At 44.0% G+C, this 18,364-nt stretch overlaps 1 protein-coding gene across 2 annotated transcripts in view; it reads right to left on the reverse strand.

Annotated features, from left to right (window-relative positions):
- LOC109872824 (pro-neuregulin-2, membrane-bound isoform-like) overlaps positions 1 to 17,546 on the reverse strand; it is a 116,875-nt gene extending 99,329 nt beyond the window's left edge. The window contains exon 1 of one of the 2 annotated variants that reach the window (XM_031807881.1): positions 16,035 to 17,546. In XM_031807881.1, the coding sequence (XP_031663741.1) occupies positions 16,035 to 16,443 (409 nt within the window). In that variant the 5' untranslated portion in view covers positions 16,444 to 17,546. The remainder of the gene's footprint in view (positions 1 to 16,034) is intronic. The other variant, XM_031807882.1, reaches the window with a different exon arrangement.
- Positions 17,547 to 18,364: the final 818 nt, after the last annotated feature.

Raw genomic sequence — 18,364 nt, forward strand, 5'->3', positions numbered from 1 at the left:
GGAGAGAGAGAGGGAGAGGGAGAGAGGGAGAGGGAGAGGGAGAGGGGGGAAAGCAGTGAGTGAATCAGTTATGAAAGGTCACCTACTGTGCTGTCCTTTAGCTGCATGATGCTCCCTGTGAATCTGCCTGACACCTGACTGGCATCTATGGGGATGAGGTCTACTGCAGTGGGGAGGCAGGCGGGCAGGCGGGTGGCCGGGCACACAGAGTAACTGATGAATAGTTGATGAGCGGCTTCCGGGCAGAAAGCGCTGGCTGGGGTAAATCAATTCTCTCAGCTACTCAAACCTCCGGCCCCCAACAAATACACACACGTGCAACATGCATGCATGCATGCGCACGAACGTACACGCACACAGCGGCAATAAATCACAGAAACATGCTCTCTCTCATCCACTTACCTTAATCAATAACACTAGCTTAAATAGACTATAGATAAATGAATCGATATTCTGAAATGGCTACACTAAGTCACGATCACATAAAGTGACTACCGCGTCAGCTACTTTTAATAGGCACTAGAGCTGTACATACAGTAGGATTAAATACAGAGTCACCTCTGACTCTAAAGGAACATATTGTGAGACCTTCCACGCTGTGCTCACTTAGGTTGATTTAGATATTTGATTCAATATTTCCCTGGCTAGTTTGTGAAGGGAGGGACTGCAGCACAAGATAGCGGAGAATCACTGAATAATTCAAGAGGGAGGGTAAACTTCAGTTGCCTTCGGAAAGCAGCGGGAGACTGGCCAATTAGTCCCAGCAGCCTGGCCAATAAGCATCACACAACCATAGGACACTGACCAATCAGCTTCAAGCTACTGTTGGACATTGTCCAATCATTTCAGGCTGCTGGATGCAGCGAAAACAAAATGAAGGGAAACTAACAGGTAAACATATTCTGGCTACTGTGATAGAACTTCAAGGCTGTTGAGGGATCAACATGATTGACAGCTATTCTAATGCACAGCTGGAGTTGGATGACTGAAGGTTTAGCCAAAAACACACACGTACACAGGCCTAACAAATGGCACATTCTCACACAAACACAACCCTTGGTAAAATCCTCTCTCTGTGTTGCCTTCCATGAACAATATACCCCCCCCCCCCCCCCCCCCCCCCCCCCCCCCCCCCCCAAAAAAAGAGTAAATTGAATATTATTTTTCTAAAATAAATATATGTGTGATTGTGTAAGAGTACAAGCAGCCAACAGCCAGTGAGGTAAGTCCTGTGGCTACAACTGGATTGTACATGAACTTCAGGTTGGCTCTAGGGCGCAGTTTTGCTGTTGTGTAGACTAGTATTCAAATATGTGGGGCAGGGAAGAAAACAGCTTCACTGACATTCCAGCATGACTCAAATCACTTTTTGGTCTGTTTCCCCCTGGCTGCCAAGAATCCTGATCATATACTGCCTCTATGTGGTGAACGCAAGGCTTTCTTCATTGTCTGTTGAGAATGACTGAGTCGTGAAGATGAAAAGCATAGGTGAAACATGTCAGCTGTCATCAACAACCGTAAGGTCATTTCCTGTTTGTTAAACTGCTAAATATTGACCATATGGACCTGTTATTCTCGACTGCCATTAGCATGCTCTACATGGACATACAGTGCCTATAGAAAGTCTACATCCCCTTGAACTTTGTTTACATTTCGCTGCCTTAAAATGACTTGCAGATGTAAATCATTTTCATGACCATTTTATTAACTCTTAGGGCAACATAGAGTGCCTTTGGAAAGTACCTTTGCCAAATTTGGACCTTTTCCACATTTTGTTACGTGACAGCCTTATTCTAAAATTGAATAAATTATTTTTTCCGAATCATCAATCTACACACAATACCCCATTCTGACAAAGCAAAAACTGTTTTTTAGAAATTTTGCGAAATTATAGAAAATGGAAATATTACATTTACATACAGTCGATGTCGGAAGTTTACATACACCTTAGCCAAATACATTTCAACTCAGTTTATCACAATTCCTGACATTTAATCCTAGTAAAAATTCCCTGTCTTAGGTCAGTTAGGATCACCACTTAATTTTAAGAAAGTGAAATGTCAGAATAACAGTTGAGAGAATGATTTATTTCAGCTTTAATTTCTTTCATCACATTCCCAGTGGGTCAGAAATGTACATACACCCAATTAGTATTTGGTAACATTGCCTTTAAATAGTTTAACTTGGGTCAAAGGTTTTGGAAAGCCTTTCACAAGCTTCCCACAATAAGTTGGGTGAATTTTGGCCCATTCCTCCTGACAGAGCTGGTGTAACTGAGTCAGGTTTGTAGGCTTCCTTGCTCGCAAACACTTTTTCAGTTCTGCCCACAAATGTTCTATGGGATTGAGGTCAGGGCTTTGTGATGGCCACTCCATACCTTGACTTGTTGTGCTTAAGCCAGTTTGCCACAACTTTGGAAGTATGCTTGGGGTCATTGTCCATTTGGAAGACCTATTTTTGACCAAGCTTTAACTTGACTTGACTGATGTCTTGAGATGTTGCTTCAATATATCCAGATAATTTTCATCCCTCATGATGCCATCTATTTTGTAAAGTGCACCAGTCCCTCCTGCAGCAAAGCACCCACACAACATGATGCTGCCACCCCCGTGCTTCACGGTTGGGATGGTGTTATTCGGTTTGCAAGCCTCCCCCTTTATCCTCCAAACATTATGGCCAAACAGTTCTATTTTTGTTTCAACAGACCAGAGGACATTTCTCCAAAAAGTACAATCTTTGTCCCCATGTGCAGTTGCAAACCGTAGTCTGGCTTTTTTATGGCTGTTTTGGAGCAGTGGCTTCTTCCTTGCTGAGCAGCCTTTCAGGTTATGTTGATATAGGACTCGTTTTACTGTGGAAATAGATATTTTTGTACCTGTTTCCTCCAGCATCTTCACAAGGTCCTTTGCTGTTGTTCTGGGATTGATTTGCACTTTTCGTACCAAAGTACGTTTATCTCTAGGAGACAGAACGCGTCTCCTTCCTGAGCGGTATGACATCTGCGTGGTCCCATGGTATTTATACTTGTGCACTATTGCTTGTACAGATGAATGTGGTACCTTCAGGCGTTTGGAAATTGGTCTACAATTTTTTTTCTGAGGTCTTGGCTGATTTCTTTTGATTTTCCCATGATGTCAAGCAAAGAGACACTGAGTTTGAAGGTAGGCCTTGAAATACATCCACAGGTACATCTCCAATTGACTCGAATGATGTCAATTAGCCTATCAGAAGCTTCTAAAGCCATTACATTATTTTCTGGAATTTTCCAAGCTGTTTAAAGGCACAGTCAACTTAGTGTATGTGAACTTCTGACCCACTGGAATTGTGAAACAGTGAGTTATAAGTGAAATAATCTGTCTGTAAACAATTGTTAGAAAAATTACTTGTGTCATGCACAAAGTAGATGTCCTAACCGACTTTCCAAAACTATAGCTTGTTATAACATGAAATTTGGAGTGGTTGGAGTGGTTGAAAAATGTGTTTTAATGACTCCAACCTAAGTATATGTAAACTTTCGACTTCAACTGTAAGTATTCAGACCCTATACTCAGCACTTTTTTGAAGCACCTTTGGCAGTGATTACAGCCTTGAATCTTCTTAGGTATGATGCTATAAGCTTGGCACACCTGTATTTGGGGAGTTTCTTCCATTCTTCTCTGCAGATCCTCTCAAGCTCTGTATTTTTAGGTCTTTCCAGAGATGTTCGATCTGGTTCAAGTCCGGGCTCTGGCTGGGCTACTCAAGGACATTCAGACTTGTCCAGAAGCCACTCCTGCATTGTCTTGGCTGTGTGCTTAGGGTCTTTGTCGTGTTGGAAGGTGAACCTTCGGCCCAGTCTGAGGTCCTGAGCACACTGGAACGAGTTTTCATCAAGGATCTCTCTGTACTTTGCTCTGTTCATCTTTCCCTCGATCCTGACTAGTCTCCCATTCTCTGCCACTGAAAAATATCCCCACAGCATGATGCTGCCACCACCACCAAGCTTCCGTCTGGCCACTCTACCATAATGGCCTGATTGGTGGAGTGCTGCATAGATAGTTGTCCTTCTGGAAGTGTTCTCCCATCTCCACAGAGGAACTCTAGAACTCTAAGTCAATGGGTCTGAATACTTTCCGAAGGAACTGTATGTACCTATGTTTTGTCAACATTTCTCAGGCTCAGTAATTTTGGTTTGGGATCATTGATGAACAGTGGTATTTAAACCTGGTCTCTGATTTTCTTTGCAGACTTAAGTCAGGACTGAGACTAGACCACTCAAGAACACTCAACTAGTCTTGGAAAGCCATTCTGTTTTGTCTTTTGCATAAACCTTTGTGTAATTGTCCCGCAAAATAATTAAGACTGTTTTCCTTTAACTTTTTACCTGGGCTTTCCTCCTTTCATATTTCATTTGATCCTAACAAACTCCCCAGTCCCTGCCGGTGACAAGCATACCCCAAACATGAAGCTGCCACCTTAATACTTAAAAATACAAAGGGATCAACAACATTGCATTCACTCCATATTACTGGCCTGCATGACAAAGTGAAAAGAAAGTAGCCTGTGTTAAAAATCCACTCCAAATCATCCATTGTGTTTGCAACAAGGCTCTTAATGCAAGACAACACAGCAAATAAAAACACTTTTTTGCCTAAATTAAAAACGACAGGGAGGTGTGAAATCCAATACAACAACAAAGAGTGAAACCCTCTCTATTTTCAAGTATTGCGGTGGTAGCATCATGTTATGGGTATGATTGTCATCGGCAGGGACTGGGGAGTTTGTCCGGATCAAAATAACAAGGAAATGAGCAAAGGAGCATTCAACATAACAACTGTGATACATAAGAAGCATACAATAATAAATCCAATACAGTCAAAGTGATAGGGAAGTGCTACGAGAGGCTGGTCACGGCCCACATCAAGGCCAGCAAGCCAGACACATTGGACCCACTCCAATTCGCCTACCACTGCAACAGATCCACAGAAGACGCCATTTCCATCGCTATTCATACGGTTCTAACACATCTGGACAAGAAGAGCTCCTATGTGAGAATTTGGTTTGTTGACTACAGTTCAGCAATCAACACAATTGTTCCCTCCAAGCTCGACACCAAGCTCAGAGCCCTGAGTCTAGACACCACACCCTGCAGTTGGATCCTGTACTTCCTGATGGGCAGACCCCAGGCTGTTAGGATTGGCAAAAACACCTCCTCCACACTGACTCTTAACTTCACTAGGTAGGGGGCAGCATTCGGGATTTTGGATGAAAAGTGTGCCCAAATTAAACTGCCTGCTACTCAGGCCCAGAAGATAGGATATGCATATAATTAGTATATTGGATAGAAAACACTCTAAAATAAGGTCTGTGAGTATAACAGAACTGATATGGCAGGCGAAAACCCGAGGAAAATCCAACCAGGAAGTACTATTATTTTGAAAGGCTGTTTTTCCATTGAAAGCTTATCCACCATACAAAGATTTAGGACCCAGTTTGCTGTCTCTATGGCTTCCTCTACATGTGGCCAGTCTTTAGGCATCGTTTCAGTCTTTTACTTAAATAAATTTGGGAGATACAGCACTTTCAATCAGTCGCCAGTGGAAATTTCCAAAACTAACATTTATTGCATTCATTTTATTGCATTAAAATGAATCACTTACCTTTGATGATCTTCATCTGGTGATTCACCAGATGAAGATCATCAAAGGTAAGTGATTCATTTTAATGCTATTTCTGACTTTTGTGACACTCTCCTTGGCTGGAAAATGACTGTATGGGTTTCTGTGGCTAGGTGCAGACCTAACATAATCGCAAAGTGTGCTTTCTCCGTAAAGCCTTTTTGAAATCTGACACAGCGGTTGCACTAAGGAGAAGTTTATCTTTATTCGTATGTTTAACACTTGTATCGTTTATCAATGTTTATTATGAGTATTTCTGTAATTTGATGTGGCTCTCTGCACTTTCACTGGATGTTTGTTTGAGACAATGAATTTCTGACCAATGTAAACTGAGATTTTTGGATATAAATATGAACAAAACATACATACAGTGGGGCAAAAGGGTATTTAGTCAGCCACCAATTGTGCAAGTTCTCCCACTTAAAAAGATGAGAGAGGCCTGTAATTTTCATCATAGGTACACTTCAACTATGACAGACAAAATGAGAGAAAAAAATCCAGAAAATCACATTGTAGGATTTTTAATGAATTTATTTGCAAATAAGTAAAATAAGTATTTGGTCACCTACAAACAAGCAAGATTTCTGGCTCTCACAGACCTGTAACTTCTTCTTTAAGAGGCTCCTCTGTCCTCCACTCGTTACCTGTATTAATGGCACCTGTTTGAACTTGTTATCAGTATAAAAGACACCTGTCCACAACCTCAAACAGTCACACTCCAAACTCCACTATGGCTAAGACCAAAGAGCTGTCAAAGGACACCAGAAACAAAATTGTAGACCTGCACCAGGCTGGGAAGACTGAATCTGCAATAGGTAAGCAGCTTGGTTTGAAGAAATCAACTGTGGGAGCAATTATTAGGAAATGGAAGACATACAAGACCACTGATAATCTCCCTCGATCTGGGGCTCCACGCAAGATCTCACACCGTGGGGTCAAAATGATCACAAGAACGGTGAGCAAAAAATCCCTGAACCACATGGGGGGACCTAGTGAATGACCTGCAGAGAGCAGGGACCAAAGTAGCAAAGCCTACCATCAGTAACACACTACGCCAGCAGGGACTCAAATCCTGCAGTGACAGACGGGTCCCCCTGCTTAAGCCAGTACATGTCCAGGCCCGTCTGAAGTTTGCTAGAGAGCATTTGGATGATCCAGAAGAAGATTGGGAGAATGTCATATGGTCAGATGTAACCAAAATATAACTTTTTGGTAAAAACTCAACTCGTCGTGTTTGGAGGACAAAGAATGCTGAGTTGCATCCAAAGAACACCATACCTACTGTGAAGCATGGGGGTGGAAACATCATGCTTTGGGGCTGTTTTTCTGCAAAGGGACCAGGACGACTGATCCGTGTAAAGGAAAGAATGAATGGGGCCATGTATCGTGAGATTTTGAGTGAAAACCTCCTTCCATCAGCAAGGGCATTGAAGATAAAACGTGGCTGGGTCTTTCAGCATGACAATGATCCCAAACACACCGCCAGGGCAACGAAGGAGTGGCTTCGTAAGAAGCATTTCAAGGTTACCCAGCAACAGCCCCAAAACATCACTGCTCTAGAGGAGATCTGCATGGAGGAATGGGCCAAAATACCAGCAACAGTGTGTGAAAACCTTGTGAAGACTTACAGAAAACGTTTGACCTCTGTCATTGCCAACAAAGGGTGTATAACAAAGTATTGAGTATTGTTATTGACCAAATACTTATTTTCCACCATAATTTGCAATTAAATTCATAAAAAATCCTACAAAGTGATTTTCTGGATTTTTTTTCTCATTTTGTCTGTCATAGTTGAAGTGTACCTATGATGAAAATTACAGGCCTCTCTCATCTTTTTAAGTGGGAGAACTTGCACAATTGGTGGCTGACTAAATACTTTTTTGCCCCACTGTATATTGTGGAACATGAAGTCCTATGAGTGCCAACTGATGAAGATCATCAAAGGTTAGTGATTAATTTTATCTCTATTTCTGCTTTTTGTGACTGTCACGTTCTGATCTTAGTTCCTTTTTTATGTCTTTGTGTTAGGTTGGTCAGGCTTGTGAGTTGGTGTGGGTAGTCTATGTTCTTTTTTCTATGTTATATTTCTATGTGTTTGGCCTAGTATGGTTCTCAATCAGAGGCAGGTGTTTTTCGTTGTCTCTGATTGAGACAGGTAGCAGGTAGCCTGTTTTCCCCATTTTGCTTGTGGGTGTTTGCTTTCTGTTTTTGTGTCTGCACCAGACAGAACTGTTTCGGATGTTCTCTTTGTTATTTTTGTTATTCCCGTGTTCATTTAATAAAAGTATGAACACATACCACACTGCACCTTGGTCCTTCTTCTTCCACCTACGACAGCCGTTACAGAAACACCCACCACAACCGGACCAAGCAGCGTGGTGACCAGGAGCAGAGGGTTCTGGACTCCTGGACATGGGAGGAGATTTTGGACGGAAAGGGACCCTGGGCACAGGCTGGGGAATATCGCCGCCCCAGAGAAGAGCTGGAGGCAGCCAAAGCATATCGGCGGCATTATGAGGAGGCGGGGACGAGAGGGACGAGAGGCAGCCCCAGTCAGGAGCTGCCAGAGCCGCCCTTCACTCCGGCGCTGCCCTTCACTACGGCGCTGACGGAGTCGCCCTTCACTACGCCACTGCCGGAGTCGCCCTTCACTACGCCGCTGCCAGAGTCGCCCTTCACTACGGCGCTGCCGGAGTCGCCCTTCACTACGCCGCTCCCGGAGTCGCCCTTCACTACGGCGCTGCCAGAGTCACCCTTTACTACGGCGCTGCCGGAGTCTCCCGCCTGTCCGGCACTGCCGGAGTCTCCCATCTATTTGGGGCCCGCTGTAAGGGTCCCCAGTCCAAAGGCGCCACTTAAGTGGGCAAAGACTATGGTGGAGTGGGGTCCACGTACCGCACCAGAGCCGCCACCGCGGACAGACACCCACCCAGACCCTCCCCTATAGGTTCAGGTTTTGCCTGAGTCCGCACCTTTGGGGGGTGTTTGGCCTAGTATGGTTCTCAATCAGAGGCAGGTGTCGTTCGTTGTCTCTGATTGAGAATCATACTTAGGTAGCCTGTTTTCCCCATTTTGGTTGTGGGTGTTTGCTTTCTGTTTTTGTGTCTGCACCAGACAGAACTGTTTCGGTTGTTCTCTTTTTTATTTTTGTTATTCCCGTGTTCATTTAATAAAAGTATGAACACGTACCACGCTGCACCTTGGTCCTCACCTTCTTCCACCTACGACAGCCGTTACAGTGACTCCTCTCTTTGGCTGGAAAAATGGCTGTATGGTTTTCTGTGACTTGGTGCTGACCTAACATAATCCCATGGTGTGCTTTCGCAGTAAAGCCTTTTTGAAATAGGACACTGTGGTTGGATTTAAAAGAAGTATATCTTTAAAATGGTGGATAATACTTGTATGTTTGAGGAATTTGAATTATTGGATTTCTGTTGTTTTGAATTTTGATCCCTGCAATTTCACTGGCTGTTGTCGAGGTTGGACGCCAACGTCCCTGTTCACCCACGACTGGGTGGCTTTCCACAACACTGACTCCATCATCAGGTTTGCTGGGTTCTAGGCCTAGGCCTGATAACCAAAAACTACGAGTCAGCCTATAGGGAGGAGGTAAGTGAACTGGCATTGTGATGTCATGACGACAACGGCAGCAAAACAAAGGAGCTGATTGTTGACTTCAGGAAGCAAGAGAGGGAACATGCCCGATCCACATCAACCGGACTGCAGTGGAGAGAGTCATCAGTTTTAAGTTCCTCGTCGTTCACATCACCAAGGACTTGACATGGACTAACAACACCACCACTCTTGTCAAGAGGGAGCAACAGTGTCTCTCGAAGAAATTCGACATGCTGCCATGGGTCCTCTCCAAATACTACCGCTGCACCATCGAGAGCATCCTGACCGGTTGCATCACAGCCTGGTACAGGAATCGCTCCACCCATGACCACAAGGCCCTCCAGCGGGTGGTGAAGACAGCCCTGTACATTACTGGGACCATGCTCTCACCCATCCAGGACATCTACTCAAAACGGTGCCTGAGGAAGGCACGCAGCATCATCAAGGATCCCACACCCCCCAGACAGGAGCTGTTCTCTCCCTTACCGTCAGGCAGAGGGTATCGGAGCATGAGGTCTAATACCAACAGGCTCAGAGACAGTTTCTATCTACAAGCCATCAGACTGCTGAACACTTGAACCTGACTGACCACCTGCTCTTATTTTCCGCACCTTAGCACACATACACTCAAGCACACAGAAATACACACATCCACACACACACACACTACACACACATCACAACTGTTGCTACCAGACTTGCTATTATGATTAATACTGCACAATTTAAAAACTTGTCCCCCATCCCCCTTCCCCAAAACAAGTGTAAATATTGGACTATAAATTGTGCCTTCCTGTATTATACTTACATTTAAATGTTTATTCTATTCTACTGAGCCATTTACTTTACGTTCGTATTCTAATCTTTTATTATTTCTTATTGTTGTTGCATTGTCGAGAAGAAACCTGCAATGAAGCCCTTCGCTGAACGATGACAACGTTGAACTTGATATGGAATTACTACAACGACTTGTAGTCCTTGTAGTTCCTGGCAGCGGAAGCAACAAGTTAGAAATGACATAGCTCTGCCAATGGATTCATCTAAATATCTCATATCAGAATTCACTCAGCCACAGCATTGGCCTTTTGCGGGCTGTCTGAAGCATTGTGGAGATGAATTTTACAACTCATCAATGACAAGATATTATGGAAGCTTGGCCTAGCATCACTCTTTATCCCTCATAACCCCAGAAGCTCTCTGATCCCACTGGGCCTGGACACACACTCCGTCTCACCATGGACTCACAGAACTGCTGTGGCGATGGGAAATCACAGTATATTTCACTAGAAACCAGGGATCATTACAGATATCATCTTTAGCCTTCACCACTGGTAGAAAACACGTCAGTGGCATCATCTAAAAACAACCACTATCCATAAACAACCCCTGTGTCTTCATATGAACCCTGTCCGTCGGAGCTCTTACTGTGCCTTTGAACCTTTAAATACTCTATACCTTTAATCAAAGGTCAAAGCACTCGTTTGATGGTCTGGTTGGTACTCACTGACTATGGTTTCTTTTTGACTAATTCCATTACTAGTAATAGCTTGTGTGATGTGAGTAACTGTAATTGCATGAGCGATCCAGGAAGAGGAGAGAGAGACCATTGAAAATAGCCCTGCCCTGCCCTCTTTTCCCGTAGCTTGTGGTCTAACAGTCGTACATCTGGCTGGTGACAGAGCCCTAGAGAGTAGAGGAAAGAGGCAGTGAGGCTCAGTGTATAAATACATCACCCAGGGAACACACACACCACCCTACACAAACATTGATCATCATGTGTGACCTGAATCAATAACAACTCCTTTCTGAGGATCCCACTGCTAAGTCAGCCCCCAGTCCATCACACAGTGGCCTTTCTGACATCCGCAAACCCCTGTTGCCTTACAACTACAAACTTCAAAAAGTCTAAACTCCATTACTATGCAATTAATCTGCAAATAATGCAAATACTTAAATGCTATCTAATAATAACATGTCACAACAAGTTAATACATTGCTGTTACTAGTATACATTGTTACTGTACAAGTACAAGAGCAACACGACAGCACTTTGTGACATCTGTTGATGTAAAAAGGGCTTTAAATAAATATATTTGATTTGATTTTGATTTGATTTGAATGTCCGCTACAGGTAAGTGATTTATAAGATCCTCCTGTATTGCTTGTGGTATTATACAAAAACAGCCCAGATGTGAGCACAGGCACTCTGTGTATGATCTGAAGCGATGGAACAACATCCCATCTATCCAGCAGTAAGGAAGTTGGACAAAGAGATGCACCTGATGAAGCTGCTGCCTGCAGGCCTCCCAAACGGCAACCAGGTACCAGTCTCTACCAACAGAGGGCCTCATCCCAACCTATCAAAATCTATTGATATTCTATTAACCCTAGTGGTCTTCACACTACAGTACCAGTAAAAAAGTTCAGACACACCTCCTCATTCAAGGGTTTTTCTTTATTTTGACTATTTTCTACATTGTAGAAACTATGAAATAACACGTGTAATCATGTAGCAACCAAAAAAGTGTTAAACAAAAGAACAAGATTCTTCAAAGTAGCCACCATTTGCCTTGATGACAGCTTTGCACACTCTTGGCATTCTCTCAACCAGCTTCATGGGGTAGTTACCTGGAATGCATTTCAATTAACAGGTGTGCCTTGTTAAAAGTTAATATGTGGAATTTCTTTCCTTATTGCATTTTAGCCAATCAGTTGTGTTGTGACAAGGTAGGGTTGGTATACAGAAGATAGCCCTATTTGGTGAAAGACCAAGTCCATATTATAGCAAGAACAGCTCAAATAAGCAAAGAGAAATGACAGTCCATCATTACTTTAAGACATGAAAGTCAGTCAATCCGGAAAATGTCAAGAACTTTGAAAGTATCTTCAAGTGCAGTCGCAAAAAACATTGAGCACTATGATGAAACTGGCTCTCATGAGGACCGCCACAGGAAAGGAAGACCCAGAGTTACCTCTGCTGCAGAGGAGAAGTTCATTAGACTTAATAGCCTCAGAAATTGCAGCCCAAATAAATGCTTCACAGAGTTCAAGTAACAGACACATCTCAGCATCAACTGTTCAGAGGAGACTGTGTGCATCAGGCCTTTATGGGTGAATTGCTGCAAAGAAACCATTGCTAAAGGACACCAATAAGAAGAAGAGATGTGCTTGGGCCAAGAAAAACGAGCAATGGACATTAGGCAGATGGAAATCTGTCCTTTGGTCTGACGAGTCCAAATATTTGATTTTTGATTCCAACCGCCGTGTCTTTGTGAGATGCAGAGTAGGCGAACGGATGATCTCTGCATGTGTGGTTTCCAATGTGAAGCATGGAGGAGGAAGTGTGATGGTGTGGGGGTGCTTTGCTGGTGGGACTATCATTTGTTTCTCAACAGGACAGTGACCCAACACACATCCAGGATATGTAAGAGCTAATTGACCAGGAAGGAGAGTGATGGAGTGCAGCATCAGATGACCTGGCCTCCACAATCACCCGACCTCAACCCAATTGAGATGGTTTGGGATGAGTTGAACCGCAGGAAAAGCATCCAACAAGTGCTCAGCATATATGGGAACTCCTTCAAGACTGTTGGAAAAGCCTTCCAGGTGAAGCTGGTTGAGAGAATGCCAAAAGTCTGCAAAGCTGCCGTCAAGGTAAAGGGTGGCTAAATCTAAAATATATTTGGATTTGTTTAACACTTTTTGGGTGACTACATGATTCCATATGTGTAATTTAATAGTTGTGACTCCTATTCTACAATGTAGAAAATAGTAAAAATAAAGAAAAACCCTTGAATGAGTAGGTGTGTCCAAACTTTTGACTGTATACGGTATATCCTGACAACACTAACAATCTACCTCTAACCTCAGATTCCCATTGCAGTCATACCAATCAATAAAGCCTACCTGTTTGAATACCAGATCATATCTGTTCCTGATGTTATGTGTGTGTTGTGCCATGTAGCTGTGCTCTGTGCCAGAGTGCTCGCTCAGTTCACTGCTGTACAGAGCCATGGGCAAATCCGTGCCTCCCACCTCACTGCAGCTGTGACCTGTCAGCAGTGGGAGTAGATACTTCCCTCCAGGCCATACCAACACTATTTTGCAATTGTGTTTTTCTTCCTATCATATGTGCTGGTACTTATTTAAGCAATGTTTGTCTCGATATGAAATGCATGCTATGCAGAAAGACAGCAAACATTAACACACAGAGTTACAGCCAAGGATAAGCACAGAGAAAAATCCACAAATAGAGACACACACACACGACTCACACACAGACAAATACATAGGCTAGAGGGTGCTAATATGTAGGTCTCCTCCATGGGGTCTATGAGTAGACAAAAAGCTAGGGCCCCCCGCCACACTACGTGCAACTACAGTCTTTCAATCTAGGCTGAGCCATAAGGGACTGGCAAAAAATACTATTCTTATCCCAAAATGTGAGCTAAAAAGGCAGACGTGACATATTTTAAATCCCAGTCAAGTCAGTGTGCCCGTGCTATACTTCTGTCTGACTGCCTGCCTAACCAGAGAGGAACAAAGTCAACCACTGCTACAACAGCCACTCCAACTGGAGCCTCCTATCAGATCTCAGAATGGTTCTAAGACAATCACATCACATAAGAGCACAATAGTCTTATTAATACTTTCTGAACTACAGTTTGGTGCTGTATAAACTCCCTTGTCTTATTTATAAACAAACTGCCAGCTCAAGGGGAAATGTATGTGAGAAGTGTTCAGAAATAGCAACCCTCGGTCACTTTGGTAGAAACTGCAGTCCCTCCTTGTTAGTAGCATAATCCACCCATCAACCAATCAAGTGAGGAACAAGGTGTGCCTCATTCGAGCTGGAACAGAGAGATGCTGCTAAATGCTGAACCTGGCGTGTCACAACTTTAACTCAAGACGGTCAACTTAAAATGTCCTCCTCAACAATGCAGCGCCCACCCTCCGCTATAGTTTTAATGGCATGGCAATACATCATCTACATCAACATAAAGCTCTATATTCAGAAATCTTCATACGATTCCCATTTTCTCCAGTCTTAAGCTTAAACTGGATCTTAAACGTGCATGTTGCTAATATCCAGGAGCTGTAAGCTAGTGAATTGCATTTAGAACTGAAACCACCCTGCAAGTCACATGAGTAAGAGTATAAAACTACGGACCATTAAATTGACAGGTGTAGCTCCATTCCCGGTGGTATTATGAAGCAGTAGAGGCTGCTGAGGGGAGGACAGCTCCTAACAATGGCTGGAAAGGAGCAAATGGAATGGCATCAAACTCATGGAAACCATGTGTTTGATGTATTTTATACCATTCCACTTATTCCGCTCCAGCCATTACCATGAGCCTGTCCTCCCCATTTCAGGGGCCACCAACCTCCTGTGATATGAAGATCCTTCGTGATTTGAGTCATCACGTGAAAGGTTGTCAGGCTCATCCCATTTAGGCCTTCGGCAACTCTGCTGGGGCCAAAGAATCAGCAAGAGACAGCAACTCTGGTCAGTTGCTGGCGCCAAAGAATCAGCACCATGGACAGGGGTTTAAGTTGTTATTTTGCCAGTCAGTGTCACAATTCGTTCTTGTAGCTGATACATTCGATGAGAGCATGACTCAGAAGAGCACCAGACAGACTGACCACACATAGGAATGAGATGAAATTCAGCCATTTCCTCGAGGTCAAGGAAGTCGGGAGAGTCTGGTCTTAATTTGATTCTGGCTGTCTTACACATAGAGCATATGCAACAATACGTATGCTGCTCAAAACGTGGTAAGAAAGATCGAGCATTGTACATCCAATTGACCTATTTCTCTCGATGACTGAGCCTAGTATCCTACTACCGCTTCTTTACTTTCGGGAACTGAACATAGAAGGTGAGAGCCATGGCCCATAAAAATGACAGCCCCTGCTTGTGCGAAAATCAATTTCACCCCCTGACCATAGCAGTTTGCTTCCTTAAAACGCAGAGAGCAGCATAGTATGACGTTGATAGGGAAGTAGGCTACAGGTTCGATGCATCCTAACTTGTGTTGAGAGGGATCCACTCCCGGCACGGTTGCTCTGAAGGCCCAGAACACAAGCGCAAAGCAACCAGGGTGCCTCACCATAGATTTTCATGGAAATATGAAACATATTGAATTGACATGTAGCCTACTACTGCCACTTTAAGAAACGTGACCGTACTAGGCATTTGCAAATAATATTATAATTATTTTTTGGCATGAAGGACAGATTTCCACGAGAATCAATATACACGTGTGTGCGTGCATGTGTATATGCGTGTTTATGTGAGTGCTCCGAGGCCTACTGCATTGAAACTCGCATTGATGCAACGCCTGCTGCACCGTGGGTAATTCATTTATCAACCAAATGATCCACGCCTTGCGTTTCTGAAATCAAAAATGTAAAGTGTGTGTGTGTGTGTGTGTGTGTGTGTGTGTGTGTGTGTGTGTGTGTGTGTGTGTGTGTGTGTGTGTGTGTGTGTGTGTGTGTGTGTGTGTGTGTGTGTGTGTGTCATCATGAAGCCTATTCATACCTCTAGCCTAAATGTTTCTATATTTCGAATATTGCAGCAGAGGTGCCCCATGGGCACCCTTAACCATCTGTTACTCACTCTCAAACATTAAATCACTATTCCACATGTAGCTAGACATATTGACAGCGGAAGAACGTATGGCCAGTTGCAGCTACAGTCATAATCATTATATATTCTTTGCCAGGTTCGACTTCACTGGCAAGATTAAAGAATAAACTTACCGCAGTTTTCACACAATATCTTCCCAACATCTTTTTTTAGGTTCTTCCCACTAGTATCTAGGGGAGCATACGATGCCTTGAAAACCAAGGGATCCTCGGTTGGGTCCATGAAAAAAATGTACTTGTGATTCTTTATCACTGTGGTGCACGGAGCCTCCGATCCGAATTCCCCCACGGTGACGAGCTGCTCCCGTCCTAGACCCCCGCTGTTCCGCGGCCACACGTCCAGCACTTTGACACTCACACCGTACGGCTCCGCTGAGACGTTCAGAGGCGCGGACTGCACCTTGCCCTCGATCACCACAGCGGATTTGTAAGCCTGGTCCTGCAGGGAATTCAAACTCGGGGAGTAGCAGGCGAAGGAGACCCCGATGACCAGCATGGATAAATGTACTGAATCAAGCCTCATGCCGCCTGCTTTGGCTCGGTGGTGGCTGATCGCGTTGCGGCAGGGCTCTCTGGGCTGCGGGGCGATGGCGGTGGAGCTGGGTGGAAGGAAGAGACAGCAAATAGGCTCCAGTAGCACGGCGGCGCGGCAGACCTTGCGTAAGTGTCCATGCCATCGGGATCCGCTGTTTTTTCCAATAATTTTGCAATGTGGAAATACCAGCTAGGAACCGGAAACCGCGTAATGAGGCTGGGTTTAAAATCCCATCACTGCATTCTGCTAAAAACACATTCTAAAATGCAAGGGATTCATGGATTCTCCCATTCAGAAGATGCTCCTATGCTGCCATAGTAGCCTATCCGCAAGACGACGCCAGTCTATCTTTGCCCAAAAATTGCAGTGGTCGGGTGGGCGCCGTGCTCAGCACTGATGGTTTTCTTTATCATTCGCCGCAGAGAAAATACGCCAAATGCTGCAGTGAACAATTCGTTTTATAGTCCACTTGCAAAAAAAAATGCATACGATTCATGCCCCTAACGAAACAGTGTTTTGTTCCACGGGTAATAAACCGCCTTTTCCCACTGCCCTGTCTCTCTCCGCCTCCCCCACTTACCAGAGACGGAGAGAAATATGTCGATTGCGAAGGGCTCCACCACAAAAAGGATATTTAAGATTGGAGCGCTATGATATAGCCTACCCCGACACCAAAGCTCGGTCACCACACTCCCCCAAACGCCGACAAAATGACAATCACTTCATGCTCTTCCCCATCGCCAAACGGTTTCACGTTCAAATGTAATAATGAAATAAAACAGAAAAATGCATCACGCGTCCCGTTTTCAAATTGCGTATTACAGTGGGCATAGGCCTATCCCTCAGAGAGAAAAAATATATATAAAAGATCGCTTGAAAAAGCAGCTGCAGTCAGTTCAGCAGATAGAAAGGGGTTTCGTCTGCGATGACTAACGCAGTGATAGCGCGATTCAAAGCCTCAGATTCTTTAACATACTGTTTTGAATGAGTTTTGCGTCCCATTCCATTATGAAGTCATGCCCTTGTCTTCGGGCCACATTCGTCGTTCTGCCTCTGAAAAGAAAACAGATGCTGAGGCGCTGCATCAAAGCCATACAACTAAAAACAGCTGCGAACGGGCTTTAAAGACAGGAGAACACACAGCTATCTGCCATGCATGGACAGACACTGGGTGCATATTCAAATATTGTTGTGTGGGTTGTCAATGAGACATGCGTAATGGCATGGAGAGAAAATATGAAATGGGAATTGATTATATATAGCCTACACATTCAGATGAGACATAATGTTCGTCTCGTTTGAAGTGAATATGTCAACTAAGTTAAAGGTCAATATTATGTTGGGCTTCGTTTGAATGCGGAGAAAACCACTGGACATGAAGCTGAATGCTTTCACGAAGGGCGACATTTGTTGACCAACAAACGTTCCCCAGAGCAGGTGAGGAACGTGAGGTCATATTCTGAATTGCTCGCCTCGAATGTGACCATTGTTTTAGCATCATACCCAATAAAGACAGAGAAAAAAAACGGACAGACGGATATTAGCAACACAGCCTAAAACATGCAGGAGGTTGACTAAAAACATCGAAGGAAAACTTCTCCCCAGCCTCCCCACTGGGCACACACTGGTTGAATCAACGTTGTTTCCATGTAATTTCAATGAAATTACGTTGAACCAACGTGGAATAGACGTTGAAATGATGTCTGTGCCCAGTGGGCAAGTCTGTCTTTCATATCGCCCCATTCATCCTTCAGAAACTCTCATACACACCATTGACAAAGTTTGACACAGGTTCTACAACAAATAGGCCAACGAACGAAAGGGCTAGATGAGCATCAGAAATGGCCCATGAGTATCACATGGAATGCACGAGATAGGAGAGCAGGGTGGCGCTGTCCATGGTGCTGAA

The sequence above is a fragment of the Oncorhynchus kisutch genome, linkage group LG28, assembly GCF_002021735.2.
Source record: "Oncorhynchus kisutch isolate 150728-3 linkage group LG28, Okis_V2, whole genome shotgun sequence".
Lineage (NCBI taxonomy): Eukaryota > Metazoa > Chordata > Actinopteri > Salmoniformes > Salmonidae > Oncorhynchus > Oncorhynchus kisutch.